This window comes from Convolutriloba macropyga, chromosome 2 (genome assembly GCF_964194025.1).
Source record: "Convolutriloba macropyga chromosome 2, txConMacr16.3, whole genome shotgun sequence".
NCBI lineage: Eukaryota > Metazoa > Xenacoelomorpha > Acoela > Convolutidae > Convolutriloba > Convolutriloba macropyga.
Window position 1 is genome coordinate 1085956 of NC_134469.1, and position 25045 is coordinate 1111000.

A 25045-nucleotide genomic window follows, 5' to 3' on the forward strand; every position below is an offset into this window, starting at 1 on the left:
TATAATGTCTATGTCAACAATTTGTAAGCAGGCGTATTGTCATCACTGCACTTTGACCTTTAATTTTTACCCAAACCTTTGATAGATTAACTTTATAATTACCCCTCACTTTGTTTTGATAAGATTACTGATTATATCCCACTTTTTCTCCTTTAATGAGTTTCAGAAGTCTTGACGGTGTAAACGAAAAATTAACCCTCATTTTAGGTTCGTACTTTAAGTTAAGTAGGAACCTACTCTAAATTAACCTGCATTAATTTAAGTTTTGAACAATAAATTTATTTTCAAACTTTTGACGGATTAAAATTATAATTATCCCTCACTACATTTTGATAAGAAGAACCAATTATATCCCGGTTTTTCTCCTTTGATCAGCTTTAGAAGCCTTGCGCGGAAATTCGTTGCCTTAGCGCGGATGTCAGTGACGCAAATTTCCGACAATAGTGACAAAAGCCTGATCGCTTTTCTCGCATTTCATCAATTTCCGCAATCGCGGACATCAGTGGCAAATATTCCCAATTTTGAATAAATTTGCAATAGTTTACCTCACTGTCACTGTTGTGCGCGAAAGCCTATAACGCCTAATCTTAACGCACGGGGAGCGGACAATGCTGACCTAAGCAAGCAAATTTGCTTGCTCAGACTTAATGTTAAACCATTTTGATGCTTTAGGATAAACGGAACGATAATGATATCAGTAGAAGACAAAATTTTCAGACGAACCCTAGGTACTATTTTTTTGTATGGTATTTCGTGTGTTGTAGCGGGAGTGAGGTGGTTCATTTAAGAGTATCGGTTTTTACTTACCAAATGGTTTTAATTTGCCTCTTAAATCCCTTGAGCCATCTCCCCTCAGATTTCCCCTTCTTAATGCATGTAAACACAATTCTCATTTGCTTTATGTGGTAATAATTGCTCAAATGCGGCAACAATGAATGCTTAAGCGACAGCTGGTTTGAAATTCTCCAACTTATTAGTAATGCAAAAGATGTACTCGCCTCTTAAATTTGCTAATTAGACTCCGGTAACGTAACGTAATGTCAAATAGGCAAGAATGGTGAAAATTGCGAAAAATTTCCAAAAAAGGCCAAAAAGGCGTTTTTGCTCAGTTAGTTTTAATTTGATTTTGCTTTGGCGAGTAATGGACAAAAGGGCCTTTTTTAAGAATTTCAGCGCACTTCAGATCAGTGTTTACATGCTTTCAACACATTCAGCGCAGTTACTTCAAAGTTTTGCTCTGAAAATGCGCTGCAGCCATGATCCTGAGAGGATATTGTACCAGAAAAGTCATTTTCATCTTTTAAAAGGGGGACTACGAATTTGTGAATTAATACATGATTTATCTAGCAACTGAATAGAACTGTAATGGCAAGCAACAAACAACATACAACATTTCTCATGCTTGAAACGACCATGAGTGTGGCCGATTTTGAGAAACTTGGTTCAACATCAACACAAAGTACATTCGAGAGTTGTAGAGTCTGTGCTTGGGGCTGGACCTGGTTCTCCCCACTTTGGGCCTCACTGGGATTCGAACCCTGTTCGTTGGAATCTCGTTCCGTTCTGCCCATTCCACCTCCGCCCCCGGAATCGTCAAAACTGGTGCATGGTTTGCTTTTCTTGGTTATTTTGCTGTTTTGACTGTCAAGGTCTGGAAAGTTTTCAGGACAAGTTTCGGGCGATTCGTCTTGGCCATTGTAACAGTCCCGTTCTCTGTTGCACTTGAGCTCAATTTTGATGCAGCGGCGATCGGCAGAACAGAAGAATTCGGTTTCTTCGTCACATTCTAAAAATAAACAAAATGTTTACTAATAAAAACCCATCTTGACAACTCCTATGTTTTAATCGAACGCCCATAAAAACTCGCAAAGGATTTCCCTGTGCTAAAAAAAGTGTGAAAAATGTCAGCAAACAAAATGATAATCAACTTTTGATCTGCTTTTTAATGAAAAGAACTATATGGTTGTGAAAAATGATCACATTACAGCATCAAAATCTAGCTTAATTCAATGATTAATCTAATTTTGTTCAGAAATAGTTCCACTGTTTTTGGTTACCGCTAAGTTTTGCATTGAAAATTTTTGCGGGGTGTTCAACCATATTTTGATATCTTCAGCGTTTTCTTTCATAAATTGAACGATTTATTGATTTTTTAATCATAAAAAAGAAAAACAAAAATTATTTTAAAAAACTTAATCAGTGTGTCCTAAAGCTAAGTATTTTGTTCACGAGAGTTTGTCAGTTTGTTTTATCTGAGTTTCTTCGCCTAATCTGTATCATTGAAGCCCAGCCCAGACACAATTACCAAAAATCTTGTCAGCTTAAATTATGCAAGCTCTGCAAAATTTACCAATATCAATACAACATAACTGCCTTGAAAGCATAGTGTTTTAAGTCAAACTAAATCTTTGTCTGGAAACTGTGACCATCGCCAACGTTTGTCTGTATCGTACAGTTCATACTTCCACCGTTTCAGCTGGGCTCTGATTAATCAAAAAGTAAGGCAAGCAGCACATTCTGGGCAGTATAGCTGCAGTTCTATTGAAACAGTCCACCGTTTTAGAGTTTCAATTCTTTATAGTATAAAGCAACGTATTTTCAAGCGAAGATCAATATGAAAACGTATAAGGGAAGAAGGGAAACTTAGACGTCGAAGTTTTTTTGATGCTCATTTACCGGTTTTTTGTCTGATATTATTGACATTAAAATCGGTTCATAATCGGCCAACAATCGTGTAGAGAACCTAAAAATATTAAGCCGAAAACCACTTTAGTCCGTACATATTGTAGTTATATTTACTTAAACTAGGTTAAAGGAACTTTTTCAGAGCTTTCTACGTATGTTAGAACGTATTTAATTCTTATTTTAAAGATTTGAAATACTCGATTCTGATTGGCTAAAACTCGTTCATTTACATCGGAACATCCTCCGGCCAGCAAAAAGATGTTGAGAAAACTGGTACAAGTTTTACAAGAGGGGGGACGAGTAAACCGGCCGAGGTACGTAAAACGGCGAAGCGCGAGACGCTATCGGAGCCATAACGGAGTTCTTAAATCCAAGCGGTAGGGTAGTAACACCTAGGGTTAATTTCCTCAAGTATCCGAACCAATTAACCGGTATTAAGGTGTTGCTCGGCAGGCGTATGCCACTTAGAGAGTTGGTTCACCGTCGGCACGTACTCTCTGATCCAACGGGACCAGAACGCATTAGCGTACGACTGCGCACATGCGTAACGTTTACGATGGTCAACTTCATTGTTGCTGACAAGAGACGGTATACCGGGGGTAGAGTATTCTCCTACAAGAAAGTGTTTGAGGGTTATAGCGTTCAAATAGCACGGATCAGCGCTTACGAATGTTAGCGCTGATTGAGAGCATGCTAAAAGAGACAAAGGTAGTATGCAGCACCTCATCCGTGAAACGAAGCGTGCCAAGAACAGTATACAACTCGCGCTTAAAGCTGCGTACCAACCGCTCCTAAATACGACACTGATGTGATGCGCTGGGGGGATTGAACTTCCGCTTTATAACTTTGCGAGCAAACTCAGTTGCAATGTTGACAATATTATTTTTTTCGATGCTTTTTCGGAGTTCTTTCTCCACTCCAATAAACTAAAGCCATTGTCAGACCAAATCTTGGCAAGTGTACCCCTACGTGACACAAACCACTTAACTCGTATAACACAAGAACTGGTGTCCATGGATGTAACTATTTCAACATGGACGTCGCGAGTAGTAAGAAAGGTGAAGAGAAATCCGCACACTTTTCCAGTTGAACGGCGAACAGTTACAAAAAAAGGTCCAAATAGTCAACGCCAGGGTTCTTGAAGGGAGGAGATTGTTATGCATGTCTCTCCTTAGATAAATCAGACATGATTGATTGCATAGTTACGGCTTAAAATTCTCTGCACCTCAGGCATTGGGCTTTGATGGAGCGCAAGAACGATCTTATTTTAAGTATTGTGTAGTGTTCCTGCACAATTAGTCATAAGCAGTCAACGCCCTGATGGTAAAGGTTTGCAGAGGTGTGTTTAAGAAACAGTTTCACAGAGGGGTGATACTAAGAGCGTGCATCTAAGATGATTGGGGTCTTTACGTTAAAGCCACCGTCCAGTGAAAACTTGGCGCGGCCCGAGGAACGGAGTAGTCCATTTGGGCTAGAGAACAGTAAATGTGGAGCAATTCGGTTGCTCGGTTTGACAGATTTATTGTCAAGAAGATCCTTCTTTTTGGTTTCAAAACACTCTCCTTGCACCAAGTACTGGAGATGACGCTCGGCTTCGTCAATCTCAGTGGGGTCAGTAATGTTATCATCGAGGTTATAGTAGCCAGCATGTTTCAGCAAAAATTGGAAAACGTATGAAGCATTACGCAAGCAGTTTTGATAAGAGCTAAGTTTATCAAATGTGAATAACGACGGAACGGGAGTTGTCTTTCTTCTAACAGATGTAGCCAGAGATACAAAGTCTTCTATAGTGACTGCTTGGTTGACGCCAAGTTTGATGTTATATTAATGTCATCTTTGTTCGGTTCGAAGGAGAAACTTGAATTAATTAAGAAATATGGACCCTTGACCCAACTGATTAGTTGCAAAACTTCAGCGGACATTCCACGCGTACCAGCGTCAGCTGGATTATTCTTAGTTGCGACGTGATTCCATCGGTCAGCGCTGGTATACACCAAAATTTTGCAAACTAGGTTTGCAACGAAGTTTTGTGCGTATCAACAGAAATAATAAATTGCAGAACGGTCGGGCTGTCTGTCCACTTCAACACTTGGTTAACAGTTACAGTAAGTGTTTGTGTAATTTCCCCATTTCACTAGAGCGACAAGTAGAGCTGCTTGTAATTCGAGTTTTGGGACAGTCATCACTTGATTGGCACAGCGCGTTTTTCCGCAAAACAAACGCAAGCTCTGTTTTTTTCTCGCCCGTGGGAGTTGTTTGCAGGAATTTGACGGCACTGAAAATATCCTGGGAAATGTCACCGAACATATGCACTTCTATATTATCAGAAGGTCCACTAACATAACTTTGAGGGATTTTGATGTTTTCAAGCTTCCGTCAATCTGCACTCCGAACCTAAAATTGTTGAACCATGTCCTCTGGGAGCTCGTCATACCATTGTTGTCCGGTGACAAACCAGTTGTCTTTTAAGAGCGGTCGCGCATTGACAGCAAATGGTGCGACAAGATCAATGGGTCAAAGGTCTTCGAGACAATACGTAGGACCGAGCGCTGTTTGAGTTACTTGGTAATAGCGCAGCTTGTGCCCCTACTCACAACTAAGAAGTCATTAATGTGGTCCTACTTTAGCCCAAGCAGGTGCGATGAACCCTCCTGGCTTGAAAAATTAACCTTTGGTTCAGTATGCTGACGAAAACCATCAACTCGACCAGCCAGATTTGGCACATTCCTTACAAACTTACTAGGCTTGAAGCCACTGAGATGGAGAAGATGTTACAATTTTTTGATCTAATAATTGCTTATTCATGAGACTCAACTGAGTCAACTTAATCGTCCATGTGAAAGTTTTCAAGGACGGCTTTTGCAGCTTCTGGTTGAAACTTGTTTATTTCTTTAGCAGTGCGTGGTGTTGCATAGTTAGCGCAAGTGGGCGAGTCTTTAGCTCCAAAGATATTGCGTATACATTGATAAAATACAAAATTAGTTGTGGGGTCATCCCGCCAAAGAAAGTGAAGTTATGGCTGATTTGATGGTAATACCCCAATCTGTAGAAACATTACCTCGATGTCGGCAAAGCCGGCATATGGCTATAGTTGGGAGCGGAGAATTACATAAATTGAGTTTCGGAGCAAATCAGGGCTATCGAGCAAGGACATATTCAATGAGGCACAGTGAAATTTTGCTGCTCCCTTGAGCACCCTACGGACCTTACCCGGTTTGCTCGCGTTTAAAACGGGATGTTGGTGTTGGTACCTTTCTTACCGGACCGGTTCCCTAGCTTTCGAGCGTCCGGAACCTCAATTACATAACTCTTATTTAGATCCTCCTTGACAGTACTAGTATACTTTTCTCTAAAGCCTTCATCTTTGGCCAATCGTTTTTTGAAAGACTTTTGTTACACAGGCTAGTAGAAGGAATAATTTGGGAGCTTGGTGTTATCGGCTTCCCACAACAATCCAACATCTTATCTCAGTCCATTGGGTACGGTGGAAATCTCAAGAGTTTCGCGAGTCCCTGCATCTGTTGCAGATTGTGGGACGACCTCCTTGTTTGTCCCGAAGAATTCAAGGTCGTACCATGACTTTGTTTGACTTGCTAACTCATTTTCAAGTTCGATATTCAGTTTAAGGCACATTGTGGTGAAACTCGAATTTGATGATAACCGAACGCTTCCATCGGCAGAGAGTTATTCTAACGGGCAGATGGCATTATAGACATCTTGTCCGCGTATCATCTCAATGTGTTTACAGGATTATGCCACGGGATCAATGACGGCTCAGTATGGGTAAGTCTCTCGTAGGGCAAGTACATTAGTTATATTGGTCTCAACGTTCAGGCTCTCTTTAACGAAAGGGTAGATTGAAAATCGTCCGAAATACTGATGTTCTCTTGGTTTCACAGTAAGTTCAACAACTCTAGTATCAACTACTTCTTCGGGATTAATACCCTTGACAGATAGCTTATGTGGTTTACCGTACAAACCAAGTCTATCTGCGAGACTACCGGCCACCCAAGAGTTACTGCAGGTGGTATCATTCAAAACAAAGGCTTGGTATCTTAACGGGACCAATGGATCAACTGCAATTCGGTTACCCGAAGGAGCCCTTTAACGTCAGGAAAAGACGACATGGTTGTGGTTGTGCTATTCTTAGACGGCTGTTGACTAGTGGTTGCTTTACTTGACCTGTGTTGCCAGACAGCTGATTAGTATTGGGATTTGATGACTGTTTTGTTGGGAAAACTCGATCTGCTCCATACAATAGTGTGTTACACAAACTATTGCACCCTTCTGCCCGCCACTTTCTTGATTGAGGGCACTGGTGGAATATGTTCTTGGCCCCTAAGCACAAAAAGCAAATTTTATTTTAAGCCAGCAATTTAACTCGATGGGTTGGATTCTTTTCTTTGAAACCTGGGCACTCCCATAGCCGGTGGTGATTTTTGGAAACAATGCATTGAGAGGAATTGTTTGTGAAAGAAGATGGCATTTGCTTCTTTGTTTCCCTGTACTGTGAATTTGATATAAACACTTTTTAGGCTGTTTTGGTCTTGGTTACTGAAGTGCTGTTATCTTCAGATTTTGACCTGGTTGCACTTTGTTTCATAAGACCGTGGGCCTCAGCTTTTTCTCAAAGCTAATCCCTAATGTCAAGGAGAGTAGGCTTAACCCAGTGCTTTTTAACCGTAAAGAGCAACCACCACTCTTTCATGTTTGGTGGTATCTTCTTTATCGCTTGGTTTAGCAGGGAAGCGCTTTTCAAGTCAGCGTCACACGATATTGACTTGAAGACCCCAACGAGGCTGGATATTGCCGCAGAATATGTAATAATGTTATCACTATTGTGAATTCATCGGGCAGAAAATTTATCCAGAGTTTATCCAATCGTGATCTTACGACTGCCTCTGGCTGGCCAAATCTACGTTCTAAAGTCCTTTGTGCATCCTTGTTCATTAATCCACAGTAAGCAAACTCGGCAATTGCAATATTGGCTTTACCAGCGACAAGCGTTTTGAGATAAGTCAATGTAACGTCATCAATTAGCGTTTGCGAGTCATTATGCCCTTTCTAATTGAGCAAACCGTTCGTGCCAATTCAATGGATAACCATCATACTGAGCAAGTTTTCACTAGGGCAAAGAGTCATTTTTCTTGCTTGATATCGCATCAGCCAACACCTTAATTATTGACGCATTGTCTGTGATTGGACAAACACGTGCAGATGCCTGCGGACGACTCCAACTTAGTGGAAAGGGCTTAACCTAAGGATATATTGGCTGAAAAACCGGAATGGCTAGACCAGGTATGACATTATTTGCAATTGCGATCAGGTTTTCCTGTTGTATGACGGGTGGTGATTGCTTATCAATCAAAACGGGTGAATGCTGATATATTCTTAGTTAAACATTCATGGTTATGGTGGAATATGTGCTTGTACATTCAGAGGCGTACTATATATTATGCTACATGTGTATATATATATATATATATATATATATATATATATATATATATATAAGTACACACACTACATATTGTGGTGCCTTGGTTGACTATTGACGGTCTGTGCTTTGGAAAACGTCAATGACTCAAATTTGGCGCAAAATGTTGGGCATATTTAGGATAGGAGGAGCAGCGGGGCGTATGACTTTGAGTACTCGCTAAGTTTTCTTTTGAAAATTGTTGTGTAGGGGAGGCTAATTGATCTAACCGGCATGTGGAGTAGGAGCAGTGAGGTTAGGTGTAAGTACTGGGTTCCAGAGGGGAAGAACATTACTAATAGCGGGTTACACATTGTGCTTTTTTCTGTTTGGACTTGGGGGGAGGGGGGCGCATGAGTAAAAGGCGATATTTATTGCGGAAGCTGGATAATTCGTAATGGCAAAAGGAAGATGAGTGGCGTTTAGGGCGCGAGGAACAAAAGAACTCGTTGTCGGGGGTATACAAGCTAGACCGAAGTGTTCTCAGGCACACTTGATAATTCAAGCCCCCTGGATTGTTAATTTTGAAGTTGTGCGTGCGGAAAAAAACTTCAGGGAAATGTTTTCAATTACTTGCAGAGGTAAAATTTTGTAGAAAAACTTTGGGCGTGCACAGAAGGCGGGTGCCTATTTGCGATTCCTTTGTTAGTCATGCTTGGAAATTCCACGCGTTGTTGGTTTGTTTGAGTCATTTGCTGACATAGGTGAGCCTGGTACAACGCCTGTTCATTAGCGATAACCAAAAAGTCTTCGTGTGGTGTATAGTACGGGCCGAGTTGCTCTAAGGTCTCAATGCTCAAAAAGTATTTGCCTCGACTATTTTTTGGAATAGATGCCTCGGAATTTCTGTGCTCTGATCTTCCACTCTTTCGCCATCCTTCTGGCCAGGGCTTTCTGTAGGGTCATTTGTAACCTCTGGTTCACCAGTTTTCTCATTATTAAAACTCACGGCAAGTAAGGTGTTGATCGAGTCGTGGACAACTTTTTCACTTCTAATCGAGCTCCTAGCAATTGCAATTGCAAATGCCCCTGCCAACTGTTTCCTGTTGTTTTCCTCCAGTTCATTCACTTCCATTTGATTTTCCATTTAGCGAGGCAATTGGGTGCTTCATTCTGTTTTTCAATTTCGTCGCGCTTCATTTTGGTAATAACGTAATCATATATACGTTGACTTGATGTTTTTGACCAGGCCGTTAGTGAAGAAACTCTAAAACGAATGGAACCCCTTGGTTCCTGAATTTCACTGACTTTGTCATCAGCATAATTGATGTAGTTTTGTGGCTAAGTGAGGATTTTGTCGTTCTTAGTTGTCATTGCCACCCAGTAAGACTCTTATGAAGGAAAAAAATTGACTGCGCTTTTCCAGCGAACGCAATCATTTTCTCATTTTTGTCTAACAGTCATAAAGGCTTCGTTGCAATTTGTTACTAGGCGTTCAACGTTCACTCGCCTACTTTGACTATTTTTACAAGGAAGGATATCTTTAAGTATAGAGTGCGTTTCAGCCTAACGCTTTGATCTGGCAGCCTACAATTTTTTGACTTTTTGATCAAGACTACCGGACATCACGATGTTATTATTTCAAAAAATTAGCAAAACTACGACTCCATACAGTTATCTATGATACGCACATTCCAAAAAAAACCAAACTCAAACAAAAAACTCAACGCAAAAGACATCCAAACACAGCAGACTTCAGACAGACTGATGATCAAACCGCCCGAAAAGCAGAAAAATTGTCGAACTCACAAACTGAGCGACAAAAAAGAATTCAAGCCCCGAACGCTATGCGCTCAACGCGACAGGAGAAGAAAGACATTCGAAGTAAAGCGAGCAACGCATGACACGACCGAAATATGTGACAAACGGGAGGTCAAGCAAGAAACTTGACGCAACGGAAACGGGACGGACGAGTAATCGAGCGAACAGCGCGTGACGCAAGGGAAACGGGAGGGACGGGAAGTAGAGCGAGCCACGCGCGACGCAACGGAAACGGGACAGTTGAGAAGTCGAGCGACAAGCGAGCAACGCAACGGAAACGGGATGGTCGGGAAAGAGCGGGCGGGAAGTGATCAGGGAGGCGGGCAGAAACTATGCTAGCAGATCAAAGCAAACAACTCTACCAAAAAATTAGCCGTAAATCTAGAATTAACTCAAGTCACACCCTAGGAAGAAAGAGAAGCTACTGCAAGACAAGAGCTTTCTAGCCAAAACTCCAGAACAAACTTAAGTCGAGCTCGAAAGTCACGTTTAGCAAAACCCGTTCTAAAACCACGAATCAGCATTTCAACAGTACTAAAAAAACTACAGCAAAAAAAATCAACTACAATGGTGTATTCGTAGACTATGACAACTGGAAAAAACCAGAAACGATCTAACCGTAACTCCAGAGTAAACCTAAATCACACTCCAGAAGGCAAGAAATCCAAAACAACTAACAATCACACAGTTAAAACATATAGCAAAAAAATAAATTTAATACAACATGGGAGCTAGTAATTTAGTAAACTTGAAAAAATCAAGAGACAATCCAGCCATCTTACGTGAAAGGCACATCCTGGAAAGCATTAAGACGAGAACAACCAATCAGCATAGTAGCACAATCAACATACTGCAGCAAAAACAAAATCATTTTTCATCACATATGACAACATACTATTGCAAAGGACTAAATGAAGGGGAGAAACAAAAAATCGGTTTGATCTGATGGGAAGAAAGAAAAACAAAATTTTGAGAGAGCGACGTTTTTGAAAAAAAAACGGAACACGGAAATTTGAAGAGCTAAAGGACAAAAGACGCCGACGAAATTGTAACTTAGAAGAGTGATGAAAAAATTTATGGGAATTCGATCATTTGTTTCGTAGACCGGAGAATGTGTATTTTATTCACATCTTTTGGTTTAAATTGAGTTTCACTCAATTGACAAACCTTCTACTTGGAAAATTGATATCTGAGAAATGAGTAGCATTTAAAGCAACATGTGAAACTTAAACAAGGTTTTTTTGGTGTGCTTTTATCCTTTTTTGGTCTGATATTATTGATGTCAAAATGGGATCGTAATTGGCCGACAATCATGTAGAGAACCTAAAAATATTAAGCCAAAAATCCGTACACATCGTGGTTTTATTGACATGAAATTAGGTTAAACGAATTTTTCCGGAGCTTTCTACGTGTTTTAGAAAGTATTTGATTCTTATATTAAAGATTAGAAATACTCGACTCTGATTGGCTAAAATTCGTTCATTTACTTTGTAACAGGAAGTATTAATCATTGAATTGACGAGCGGCAACAATGATGTTCTGGAAAGACAAGTTTTGTCTTTAATTTTGTTTTTCTTGTTGTGAATTTTGATAGAAATCTAGTGCAAAATTTTGGTGCAGTATTTAACATATTCAGTTGACAGCTAATGGTTTGAATTGCTTTTAAGAAGAATTTAACGGTGTTATTTTAAAACATTTCTGTTTTTTACGTACTCCATTTTTTATATTTTCTCAAAAAAGACAGATCCCTTATCCTTTTTGGTGAAATGCATTCCATTTGTTTACTTAAGTTTTTATCTGATGCAAATTTGACGTTATTGATAAGTTTTTTTGAAACAAAATAGAGAATGCTTGTTGTTTTTATTGGATTTTGTTGTTTGTCTTAACTCTTAGTCTTAGTCTTCTTATCAAAACGCTGTAAAATTAAATAATGCCTCATTAGAGTCCTATGATACCAGCAATGGACTCTACCGAGCCTCCTTGATTCATGTATGCCCATGTTGCACGTTAACGTTGAAAATGTTGAAAAACTCGGGCAGTTTACTTGAGCTAAATGCAGTTTATGGACTAATATTGTCATATTGTCAAGATATCAAAGAAAACTTTAGCATGACATGACAACCATTAGCAAAAGACATAAGTTAATCAGAACCGTTTGATGAGAGGCGGGGAATGGTAAATGAATTCAACTGCATTATTTAGAGAAAACATTTTACATTATTGAATTTTTTTGAAACTGTTATCCATTGAAGTCTGAATGTTTGGCAGAAATTTTGTAATGTTTTGCTATGGTATGTTTTTGATCACAAAACTTATTGGGCTATTAAAGTCTTGTTTTGTTTATCATGTTTATCAATTGTATCAAGATTTGTTTCAGTTGCCTTTTTTAAAATTATAGTACTCATCATATTCTAGAAGTAGAAAGAATCAGGCCTTTTGGGAACAAAACTGAGTCTACTGTAAATGGAATGAACTACCATAAGCTATGAGTTACAAATTTAACTTAAATAGTTAAGTTAAACAGTAATGAATACACTCTATTCAGTGGAAGGTTGGGAGCATTTATGTACTTTTTTAAAATTAGACTTTAACTTACAAAACAAACAACCAACTGTGAACTATCGTTGTAATTTTTCAAATGATTTGAATCAAATGCAATGACATGTAAGTGCTTGTTACAGAGAAATTGTGCTATATGATACATAAAGCAAACTAGCATTTAGAAATGTATTTATTCAAGCGTACATAATCTTTGCATCTGTGCTAAGGAAGATAAAAAAGAAACACTGAATTACCTGAGTATTTACAGACTAGTGTAAGAATCCAGGCAGTGTATTTTACAGGTATTATGTTATATGAGTAACTATTACAATATTACAAAAATTATATATTTCAGAAGAGATAATGTTCGTTTTCAATCATTAGGTATAGACAGAAATTACTCTTACATTAATTACCAGATGACCTCGATCACGCCACACAATGTACAGTTTTGTTTTAGTGGACAACATTAACATTTCCAATCAGCGTAAACTTGACCTATCTAATTTCCTTTTTAATTACTATCAACCTCATTTCATTTATGCCCACGAGACAGGTTGATTTTGTTGAAAATAGTGAAAAATTTGAGTACATTTACTCGAGCAAAATGCACAGTTTGTGGATTAGTTTTGTACAGATAACAGAGAAAGATTAACTTTGACATGACACCAAAAGGCAAAAACCAAAAGTTGATAATAACCATTTGATGAATGGCGTGGGAATTTTCTGGCAATTTAGCTACGGTATTGTTGTACTGCTGAACAATGTCCTTTGTAAATTGAGTCGCGATTGATTACTGCTTATTCAAATGATGCAATTGCGGTAAGATTGCCGAACTTCCCAGATTGATTTAGAACTTTACTTTTGAAACTGCTTATTCGCAATGCGAATGACTACTTTGCTTTCTAAGCTTACTTTTGGAAAGTGGTTTGCTAAGTTTAAAATTGCAACTGATTACGGTGAACGCAGTTTAAAAAATGAGTTCAAATTACACGAAATTAAGTTTAAGGAAGTTAAAAGAAATTATATTTTATTCATGAAGAAGAGAGGAATTAAGATGTATTTATATACATGAAAAACGTTTTCTGGAACCTGAACAAATGATGATTGCAGCACAAATGGCTAATGAAACAAAAATAAGGATATTGAACTATATTAACTGCCCTCGAAGTTGGGAAAACTAGATAAGAAATGAATACGCTTATGAAAATTTTCATGACAAATATCCAGTCCGTATGACGTTTCCCCCTTGTTGAGTGAAATAATGGAGATTACAGTAAAACAAAATCAGAATTTTAATTTTTATTCACCGGTTAAACAATAAAAAAATATTAATATATTAAATGATTATATGAAATTTGATAAGTTTTGAAATAGTTTTATTTTGTAATGTCGATCGTTGCTCAGCTTCTAAAACAGTCATTTCTTTCTCAGTTGGAAGATTTGAAAGGAGATCAACCGTCCAATATTCGTTTGGGTTCCTTGGGGAACGCTGTACCAATGAACGTTGTATCAGATACGGGGAAATCGGTTGAATAACGATGTGTATCTTGGATATGCTAATTTATAGTCTGCTGACTGGACTCTCTCTTGTTTCTTGAGCTGTCATTTGCTTCGTCTAATTGCGAAAGTTTCCGAATCAGACATGTCACTAGTTTGCACAGAACGCTTCTCTTTTCTGAGGATAGGGGATTTGTGGTGCGGATGGGCCTGGTGATGATGGTTGTGTTGGTGGGGCTGCAATTGTCTGGATAGGGCTGAGATGCAGTATTTGGGCGAGGTCCTGTTTTTTTTAAATGCGTCATCATGCTTTGGATATCACGTGGGTATTCGCAATTTGAGGGCTCTTGCCACATTAATTGTGGTGTAAATACAAAATCGACCCTAAGAGATTACGCTGACGTCATCAGGCTGTTTTTTGGAGCGCTTGATTTGCTTGCTACCAAAATCCTCTCTGAGAAGACCCTTTTGTGTTTTTGGATCTTTTGTTCCAATGTTTTTTCAGTGATTTTAGGTGGCCTCCTGTTAGCTAAACTCGTATCTCTTAGCTAAATCCGTATCTCTCTCGTTTTTGGTCCCGCGTACTCTGAGTTATCTGAGTTGCGTACTCTTGATTCAGGCTTATTGGTCTCTTTTATTACGCTGGTTTTTGGGCTCATCTTTCCAACTGTGCTACCCGGAGCCAAAATGTTTTAGAGCCCATCCAAATTTTTCTTATTTTGGTTGAGGACATAAGTTTTTTGGGCGGTTTTCACCAGCATGCTTCTTTCGCTCCGTGGTATAGATCGTGAAATTCCCTCTGACCACATTAATCTGTTTTTTTTGTCCTTCATTTTCTACTGTTCATTGTGAGAACGTGCAGTTGCTGCGCAAATGATTATTTCAATATCCACATCAGAGCATATTCCAGTGTTGGCCCACTGTTTGCTTGTTAGGTACATTCTGCCTGGGATTGCATCTTTGTCTAAATAGTATTTAATTAAATTACTATAAGTCAGATTTTTACTAATTGATTTCTTTATAATTTTAGATGACGGAGTAATAAATTTTCTTCCAAAATGAGCCTCAAATGGCGTCATTTTACTTGTTTTGCGTTTAGTTATTTTCAATCATTGAATGATTGCACGTATTGCATGTAGTAGAATAAATTTTTTATTTAAATGTGCTCTCATACATGATAATTGTCGTTAAATATTTTGGATGATTCGTTAAACAAGGCCTATTGTTCTATGGTTGTGTGAAGGGGCATATAGTGGCTCAATACTATTTTCTGCACTGAATTCTTCAAACTTTTTGCCTGTTAAGCATCTGGCTTTGTCAAATCTAATTGGCAGTCATTTCTTTCTCAGTTGGAAGATTTGGGCGGGGATCAACCGTACAATGTTTGTTTGAGTTCCTTCGGGAACGCTGTACCTATGAACGTTGTATCAGATACGGGACTCCGGTTGAATAACCATGTGTATCTTGGATATGCTGATTTATAGTCTGTATCTGCGGACTGCACTCTTTCTCTTGTTTCTTGAGCTGTCATTTGCTTCGTCTAATTGCGGAAGTTTCCGAATCAGACATATCAGTAGTTTGCATAGCAGGCGTTTCTTTTCTGAGGATAGGGGTTATTTGCGGCGCGGATGGGCATGGTGAAGATGGTTGTTTTGGTGGGGCTGCGATTGTCCGGCAGGGCTGAGATGCAATATTTGGGCGAGGTCCTGTATTTTTTTAAGTGCCTCATCATGCTTTGGATTTCACGTGGGTATTCGCATCCAGCGGGCTCTTGCCACATTACTTGTGGTGTAAATACAGAATCAACCCTAAGAGATTACGCTGACGTCATCAGGCTGATTCTTGGAGCGCTTGATTTGCTTGCTACCAAGATCTTCTCTGAAAAGACCCTTTTTGTGATTTTGGATCTTTTGTTCCAATGTTTTTTCAGTGATTTTTGGTGGCCTCCTGTCAGCTAAACCCGTATCTCTTTTTGGTCTCTATTATTACGCTGGTTGTTGGGCTGATCTTTCCAACTGTGCTACCCGGAGCCAAAATTTTGTAGAACCCATCCAAATTTTTCTTATTTTGTTTGGCGACATAAGTTTTTTGGGCGGTTTTCTCCAGCATGCTTTTTTTGCTCCGTGGTATAGATCGTGAAATACCCTCTGACCACAATAATCTGTTCTTTTTGTCCTTCATTCTCTGCTGTTCGTTGTAAGAAAGTGCAGTTGCTGCGCAAATGATTCTTTCAATATCCACATCAGAGCATATTCCAGTGTTGGCCCACTGTTTGCTTGTTAGATACGTTCTGCCTGGGATTGTGTCTTTGTCTAAATAGTATTTAACTTAAATTATTATAGGTCAGATTTTTTACTAATTGATTTCTTTATAATTTTAGATGACGGAGTAATGCATTTTCTTCCAAAATGAGCCCCAAATTGCGTCATTTTACTTGTTTTGCGTTTAGTTATTTTCAGCATTGCATGATTGCATGTATTGCATGCAGTAGAATAAATTTTTTATTTAAATGTGCTCTCATACATGATAATTGCCGTTAAATTGTTTGGATGGTTCGTTAAACAAAGCCTATTGTTCTATGGCTGTGTGCAGGGGCTTATATTGGCTCAATACTATTTTCTGAACAGAATTCTTCAAACTTTTTGTCTGTTAAACATCTGGCTTGGTCAAATCTAATTGGCCCAGGTACTCCGTCATTATAAATGTGTGTATTTAGAATCCTAATTACATTTGAACTGGAAGCATTCTTTACTTTTTCTATTGTAGGGTATTTTGAGTAGCGATCATTGCCTATTAGGAAATTTTGTTCTATTCCTTTTCCAGTATTAATAGGATCGTCAAAGTCTTTTTGGAGTTGGTCATTCAGTTCAATACAATTAGTTAATGGTGCCCATTTGCTATGCGGAATCGCTCTGCTGGTTTTAAGTTCTGACTGATATCCGCGCAAGCTTTGCACTCACCAGCCTTTGCTAGTATGTCACGGTGAATATATGGTAACCAAATATTTTGAGCAAAAGAGGACATAGCGAAGCTCCTTGGGTGGATGGAATGAATATCTGCAAACACGGCATCTTTAATGGATCTCGGAATTTCTATGCGTTCATCTAAGCACAGACAGCCATGTTTTACACTCAAATGGCGCCGATATGAGTGTATATAAGGACTGATGTCCTCAAACTTCTCGTCGTTTCTCCTGACGAAATCTCTGACTTCTTTTCGGATGGCGTCCATCCCCGTTAATATGGCCAAGAGATTTTCTGCTGAAGACACGATTCATTGTTTCTGAGAGTCAGAGGTCATCTGCTGTGTCCAGTGAAATTGTGGAAGGAGTTGTTTCAGTTGTTGAAAAGTTATTGTTGGTGCCTGGTGTTGTGTTCGTCAGAGAATTGTTCGAGACGGTTACTCATGCCTTGTAGATGCAGATTTCGTTGACTTCCAAAGCGGCTTTTTTGAAGTTGGTTTTTTTGAATTTGCATCAATGAACTTGTTAGTAGAAAAACTGTGGACAAAAAACGAAGAATTATTGGGTTCGCGATATTTAATATTGGAATTTATGAGTTTGGTGCTTAGTTGAATTGTTATTAAATATGGGGCTTATTGAGATTAATTGTTCAGATTGTTCACATTCTTTACTGTCCGTTTTTTGCAAAGCATTTGCAGCGAATTTGTTAATGGAATTTGATTTAAGTGATGGTAGATTTTTTAATGCAAATTTTTGTTTAGAATGTGAACAAGGCATTTGCGAAGCGATTGGGGTTTTTAAGGCTCTTAGGTTTGGATTATTGAGCTTATGTGAAAGTGTAAAGCGCGATGCAATTGCCGGCGAAAAGTAGAATGTGGTAAATGTGATTCAGTTAACTTGTTCTTTACATGTAATTTTCTGTTTTTTATATGTGTGTTTGCGGTGCAAATTGCTGGATTGGTTTTGAAATGGGCGAATACAAATTTAAAAATTTATTTGGTTCATGTAGTGTTGAAGGTTTACTTTCAATAAGGTGTTTGAAGGAATCCCGGACTTTTGATATTGTTTCCACTACAAATTGTTCATCGCATAATGAATTTTTCTTTGCCTTCGCAAAAGGATTTCTAGATTTGTAGTCCACAAGACACATTTTCGCTCCTGGTATGTGTTCTATGGCAAAATTGTAAGGAAGTAGTCGATCATGTTATTCAAGTGTTGCGCCATGTCAAGAAAGCGAAGCGTCGCATTTTACTTGAGCATCAAATTTGGGATTATAATGGCAGTTTTTAGTGCTTTGCGCTACTTTATCTTTAAATGTATTAAAATATTTGGTATGTGTCTCAGTCCAGATGTATTTGACAGACTTTTTCAGGAGTGGTCTGAGGGGTGGCAAAGTTGGGTCAAATTTAGTATATCTTTACTGATTTAAGGTACTGAACAATGGAATAATCTTAGACATTTGATTGTAGTTGGTGGCGGTATTGCTAAAATAGCTGCAGTCTTGCATTCGAGCAGCGAAATACCAGTTCGGTTAATTTTATAACCAAAGCATTTTTGGAGATCGATGCCCAAATTATCCTCGTTTAATTTTTTGAGGCATTTGATTACATAATTGATATGGTCAGATTCTGATCAAACACCATATATTATAATGTCATCTAGGAAACAGTATAGGTTTTGGAAAGCTACGAGTGTGTAGTCTATTGCTCTTAAAATTCAGCTGGCATATCGGTGTGGCCGCATAATCCAGTTTTAAACTTGTATGTACCTGTTGATTTTCCCAAAAATGATATTAATGTTACAATGTTTAGCAATTATTTTGTGTAATTGTAATAGACTCTATGCCTATTTAATTTCTATGGTTAGGAAATATGCTTGTTGATCGTTTTGTGTGTTTGAGAGATGTTGTGATATTGAATCTATTAACATTTTTTTGTTAGGTTTTTGATATTTATTTTTATGAATTGTTTTGTTAAAGACTTTAGACTCTTATGCGAATTTTATAGATTGTTCTTTCTTTTATGTAGTTACTCTCAAGGAAATGAAATTTTTTTGAGAACAAATTTGAGAACAAATTGATGAATTTTTGATGTGTATTTTTTTTGCAGTCGGTCTAATTCAGCAGCAACTCTAGGTTGTAGGTTAACTGGAACGCGACGAACTTTTTGATGATTTGCTGTAAATTTTTGATGAAATTTTGATTTAACATGTGTCTTTGAAAAGCCATTCCTTGAAACGAGGTCGGGAAATTGTGATGCGTTTGCTTGTTTTACTTCGTATGCAGAGTTTTCAATATTATTAACACATTTTCCTCTTTTTGCCTATTGTTGAACCACTGCCAGGCCAAGACTAATGAAAAGATTTCTTCCATTGATAAGTTTGTGACCATCCTCTACTACTGCAAGGCATTCGTCCTCACATATCCAATCGCTGTAGACAACTGTGGTTGAATTTTTTCCGAGTACGTTGATCGGTTCATTTGAAAATGTTTTGAGATCTTTTTCACATGATGAAGCAATCCATGGTGCTGATGGGGCACTGTTAAGAATATTATTAGCCAAAGTTTTGGTGATGACACTGCACACGATAGCAGAATCAATCATCGAGTTTGCAATGATTTTTCGGTAGTTAGTTTTTGCATTGATTCGTGCAAATTGATGTGCTGCATCACTAGAGATAGCTGCAACATAGTAATCGGAATTGCTGTCATAATTGGAGTCATGTGATGGTTCGTATATTTGTTGATAACTATTTATATAGTTGATAGATTCCTCAACGGCGCTTTTGGTAGCTGTTGTGTTGATCTGGCTGACATTTGTTTATTGGGGTTGTGGCATTTGAGAATGTTTTTTCTTGGGTTTTCAGCACTTTTTGTCAAAGTGGCCTAAATTCTGCAATTGTTGATATCTTTCCTTTTGTGGGGCATATTTGACGGTATTTCTTGCTCTATAGTTGACCACAGTTTGCACAAGTAATGGTATTTTGAGAGTTATGAGGGACAATTGGGTAGCGAGTGAAGTTTTTCCGTTGTTGCTGGTAGCTTGTGGTGCGACTGCGGCCTTGAAAGTTATTGACTCTGTTCATTGATTGAGCATTCGTGTCAAGATTTTGGTTAGTCTTTTGTTGGTTCTGGGCTTCCCCCTCCATATGAATAGCTATTTTGAGGGCTTTTGATGGTGACACCGTTTCTTGAAGAAGCATTTTGTGTATCTAAGGCCAACATATTCAAAATGAGTGTATCACGTATGAGTGTTGTTTCCTCGTCTCCCATGGTAGAATTTTCCGATTGTTCAATGGGTCTCCCATAGAAACTCTCCACAGATAGATTCTCTTTTGAAAAAAAGACAAAATGCTCACAAGTTTTTTTCTTTGTTTTTGTAAAAGATTCCTACATTTCACGCCAAATTTCTTAATTTCTTTCATCGGCTCTTTTTTGATGGGAAAATGCGGGTGTTTGTTTGTGAAAACCCTGCGTCCTTCTGTTCCGAGTTCGAGATAGAGAAGTTAAGGCGCTTTTTTGTCGCAAATGTTCCAAGGTTTATCGCCGCACATCATGTCGATCACGCCAATCTTCTTTCATCTGTTTCTCCATGTCACCTTTAGTTGTCGATTGCGAATATTTATATCGCGTTCGATTGCCTGAGTTTGATTTTCTACTGGTTTCTCATACACAGGTACAAGTGGGCGTGTGACTCCAGTTGGTGGTCTGTTGAGATGAATTTCCATTTGTATGCCTTTTTTGACAGGCAAGGACAATTTCATTGTTGCGTCCCTTTGTCCCACGAAAGGTGTAGCGTGACGGTTGCTTTCTCCCAGAAAGCGTCTATATGCAGGGGAGTTTTTCAAGAATCCGTTGCTGACCGCGTCATGTTGTACTGTTGAACAGTGTCCTTTGTCAATTAAGTCGCGATTGATTACTGCTTATTCAAATGAGGCAATTGCGGTGCGATTGCCAAACATCCCAGATCGATAAAAAACTTTACTTTTGAAATTATTTATTCTTAACGCGAATGACTAGTTTACTTTCTAAGCTTACTTTTAAAAAGTTGTTTGCTTAGTTTAAACTGCAACTGATTAGTTTGAACGCAATTGACAGAATGTGTTGAAATTACACAAAATTAATTTAAAGGAAGTTAAATGAGATCATATGTTATTCATGCACGAGAGAGGATTTTAGTGTTATTTACACATGTGAATAGACAGTTTCTTGTCTAGAACCAGATCAAATGATGATTGCAACAAAAATGACTGACGAATTAAAACTTTTGAAATTGAAATAATTTAACTGCCCTTGGAATTGGGAAAACTAAGATAGGAACTAAAAACAGTAACGGATATTTTCAAGACAGATATCCAGTCCGTATGACAGTTTTCTAGGGAAAATAGGTTACCAAGTTTTTTCTGTTTTTCGTTACTAACTAATACGTTCTGTAAACTGTAAACTAGTTGCAAATGCAGTTTGCCTAAACAGATGGTATTTGGAAAGTAGTGACAATTTATTTGCAAAACAGGTTCGAAGTCTCAAAAGCAGAAATTTTTCTATGATTTGCTAAGATTTAGTCTTGATCTAAGAAATCTTAACTTATTAAAATGTTGTTTTGTTCATCAAGTGTATCAATTTTTATCTGGTGGTCTGTTTTAAAGTATTGGTTCTGAATTGTCATATTTTAGAAGTAAGAAGAATCAGTTACTTTGAGAATAAAACCGAGTCTACTATAAATGAAATGAACTACCTTAAGTCATAATTTATAAACCTTATTCAACAGAATTTTGGAGAACTCTGCATGATTTCAAGAAACTGCTATGAGGCTATTAATATACTCCTCTGATTGATAAATTTGGACCATATATAATTACACTTTTTTGTTACACTTACAAAAAGGAACCGCCATTTTTCCTTTATCCTTGTAATTGTCCTAACCATATTACGTGTTTTGAAACAAATGCATTGACATATAATTATTTCACCTCTGCTTATGAGAAATATTTCCTTTTCTGCCCCCAACAACCTTTTCGTTGCGCACCACAGTTAGAGAGTACGTGCCATTACATAGTGGACCTTTGAGTAAAAACATGGAACCTGCCTCTTGGGTGTGCAAATAAAGTACACCCACTTATATTATTTTCACCAACTCTATTTTTCAAAATTTATACTACAAATGGAAAAGATCCGCTTATAATCGTGACATTTACTCTTAAACTGGGACAAGATGTGAGCCGGTATAATCGGGAATTTTTGTGAAAAACTGCGCTGAATATGTCGAGAGTAAACAAGAAATATGCTGAATGTAATTAAATTTCACTTTTCGGCGCTGAATTTACTAAATATAAATAATTGATCAGGACCATTTCATTATGGGCGGTGAAGATTGAAAAAATTTAAATACGTTAGTTAGAGCAAATATTTTTTTTTCATTTTTTTGTAACTGTTATCCATTGTAATGTCACTATTTTTCAAATGAGAAAATGGTGCAAAAATACTGGCAGAGTGGGTTTGACGTTCCAAAAACAGAAAGTTTTTTTGTTTTGCTATGATAACTACTTTGTCACAATAATTATTGGGCTTCAAAATCTTGTTTCGTTTATTAAGTTTATTAAGTTATGCTTAAGTTGCCTCTTTTAATATAAGAGTACTAAATGATCATACTCAAGAACTAGGCCAAAAATTAGTCTAAGAAGGCTAAGATTTAGTCTAGATCTAAGAAATATATGCCTATTAAATACATGTTTTGTTTAAGAAGTGTGTCAAGTTTATATATAATGGTCTGTTTTGAAAAATCAGCACTAAAATATCAAGTTTTAGAATTAATAAGAACAAGACACTTTGGGAGAAAAACCGAGTTTACTGTAAATGGACTAAATTACCTTAAGTCATAATTTTAACCTTAACAAACAGACGTTTTGAGAACTCTGCATGATGTTAAGAAACAGCTATGAATTTACTCCGTCGATTGATAGTTTAGTACCATATGTACTTACACTTTTACATTAAACTTACAAAAACGGACAACCAAATTTCCTTTATTCTTGTAATATGTCAGACCAAATCAGGTGCTTTGAATCAAATGCGTTGACATGTAACTATTTCACCTATGGTTAAATAACGATTTTTCTGTTTCTGCCCCCACACCCTTTTCGTTGCGATCCACAGTAAGAGAGTACGTGCCGTTAATTGATAAATCTTTAAGTAAAAACAAGGAACGTGTTTTTGAGTGTGCAAATAATGTACACCCACTTATATTACTTTCACCCGCTATATTGTTCAAAGTTTATTCTCCAAATGGAAAGATACGCTTATGGTCGTGACATTTACACTGAAACTGGGTCGGGATGTGAGTGGTTCTAATCGGGATTTTTTGCAAAAAATGTGCTGAAAGTGCTGAAAGTAAATAATAAAAATGCTGAATGTGTTTAAATTGACTTTTAGGCGCTGAATTTATTAAATAAATTTTGTTTTCAGCAAATGTCAACTCATTTTTCGTTAAAAACTTAGCGAATTTTTTTACACATTGCCTACATATATTGATCACTACAAAATTTCAGCACAGTTCCCACATATTTTCATTACTTGGGAAAAAGAGACATTTTCAGTGCTTTCAGTACATTTTTTACATAATATTTTTATGTGCAATTTTTATGCTCACTATTTTTTTTATCGTAGTCGGCATGTACGCTCATTCATCTTATGCAATTCTAAAGAGCCTTTAGTCAATCTGCGTTGTTTTTGCTTGAAAGCGATAACTCATGTTTTTGGAGTGGAGAACAACTGAAAAGCGTCACCCCTTCATCGTGGCTAACGGAAGGAAGACAGTTTTTTTGCTTAAACTGCCTGATTTCATTCAGCCAATTAGATTTTTTTCAATTTTTAAACTGATTTTTAAGTTGGACTGCTCTGGTGCGATGCTGTTTAGTCTTTACCCGGTGTTGCTTCTGTACGTACAGAAGCAGCACCGGATAAAGACTAAACAGCATTGCACCGTAAAAATCCGAAGTTGCAAATAAGCAGACTTATGAAAAGACTTTTGGTCAACCCATGAATAGACGCTGCTCGACAAGCGATGACAGGCGCACGCTCTAAAAATATTTGCTAGCGGAAAAGTGATACAATTATCTGCTTACTTTGTTGATGAGTGCTGAAATTATGTAAGAAATGTGTTGAAGACTTAGCACATAAACCGGATAATTATGTAAGATTTATCCTCTGAAAAATATGTCCTTTCAGCCGCTGTCAGTGCATTTCTTACATAACCTTCAGTAAAAATCTCGACCCAGAAAAAATTAAATTTGAAAAACGTACCTGGGCAGTGAGTTTCGTCGTCCATGTGGTGGCAGTCGTAAAATCCGTCACAGAGCCATTCCACCCGGATACACTCTCCATTGGAACAGCCAAAGTGGGTACTGTTTTTTGATCCCCCTTCTAGCGAGCAGACTAAAAAAACACAATTCACATATAAGAATTATAGACTAAATCTAAACCTCGACTTAAGAAAAGACACCCAAATTTAAATAATAACAAATTGTTTTTGTGCTTTGATATAAATATAGAAACAGTATCAAAATTCGTTTTTCAAGCATTTTTCTAACACAAAGGACATCAAAAGACATCTTTGTTAAGTATATTTTGAACAACATTTCCGTTTTCAAGTGTCTCTAGTCGAGAATTAACCCATTTTTGTTCACTTTTTTGGGCAATAAAAAGTTTCACTAAAATGGAAAAAGAACATGAGAAGGAAAAGTTCAAGTAATTTTAATTATTTAAGTTATTTGCAAAATGTTTCCGTTGATTAACTATATAGTCTTTCAAACTTTCCAAACGAACACACTTTTTAACGTCGAGCAAATGTCTTTTCACGCATAGAAAATAAACCGTAAATAAGCAACTTGGATCACGCAAAACTTTTTTTCACAGCGCTATTGAAATTTGTTGACACCAGTTGAATGATTGCAAATGCAATTGTCAAAGTCTTGTTTACAGCACCCCCGCAGGGTCTTTGTTGAAGCACATACAACCTTGTTGTCATGTAGACAGTATTGAAAATGATTTTTTCTTCAACCAAGAGTCAAACTAAGGATGTCCTCTTAAGAACATTGAAAGTTAATTATTTCTTTTCCGGGCTGAG

The 25045-nt window shown here is 37.6% G+C and overlaps 1 protein-coding gene across 1 annotated transcript; it reads right to left on the reverse strand.

Moving 5' to 3' along the window:
* Positions 1-1290: 1290 nt before the first annotated feature.
* On the reverse strand, positions 1291-24356 carry LOC142335049 (uncharacterized). Its single transcript, XM_075383376.1, has 2 exons — positions 24223-24356; positions 1291-1786 (listed from the first exon to the last, which is right to left on the reverse strand). The coding sequence occupies exons 1-2, from the start codon at positions 24245-24247 to the stop codon at positions 1344-1346; spliced, it is 468 nt and encodes a 155-aa protein (XP_075239491.1). The 5' UTR covers positions 24248-24356; the 3' UTR covers positions 1291-1343.
* Between the last annotated feature and the right edge of the window lie 689 nt (positions 24357-25045).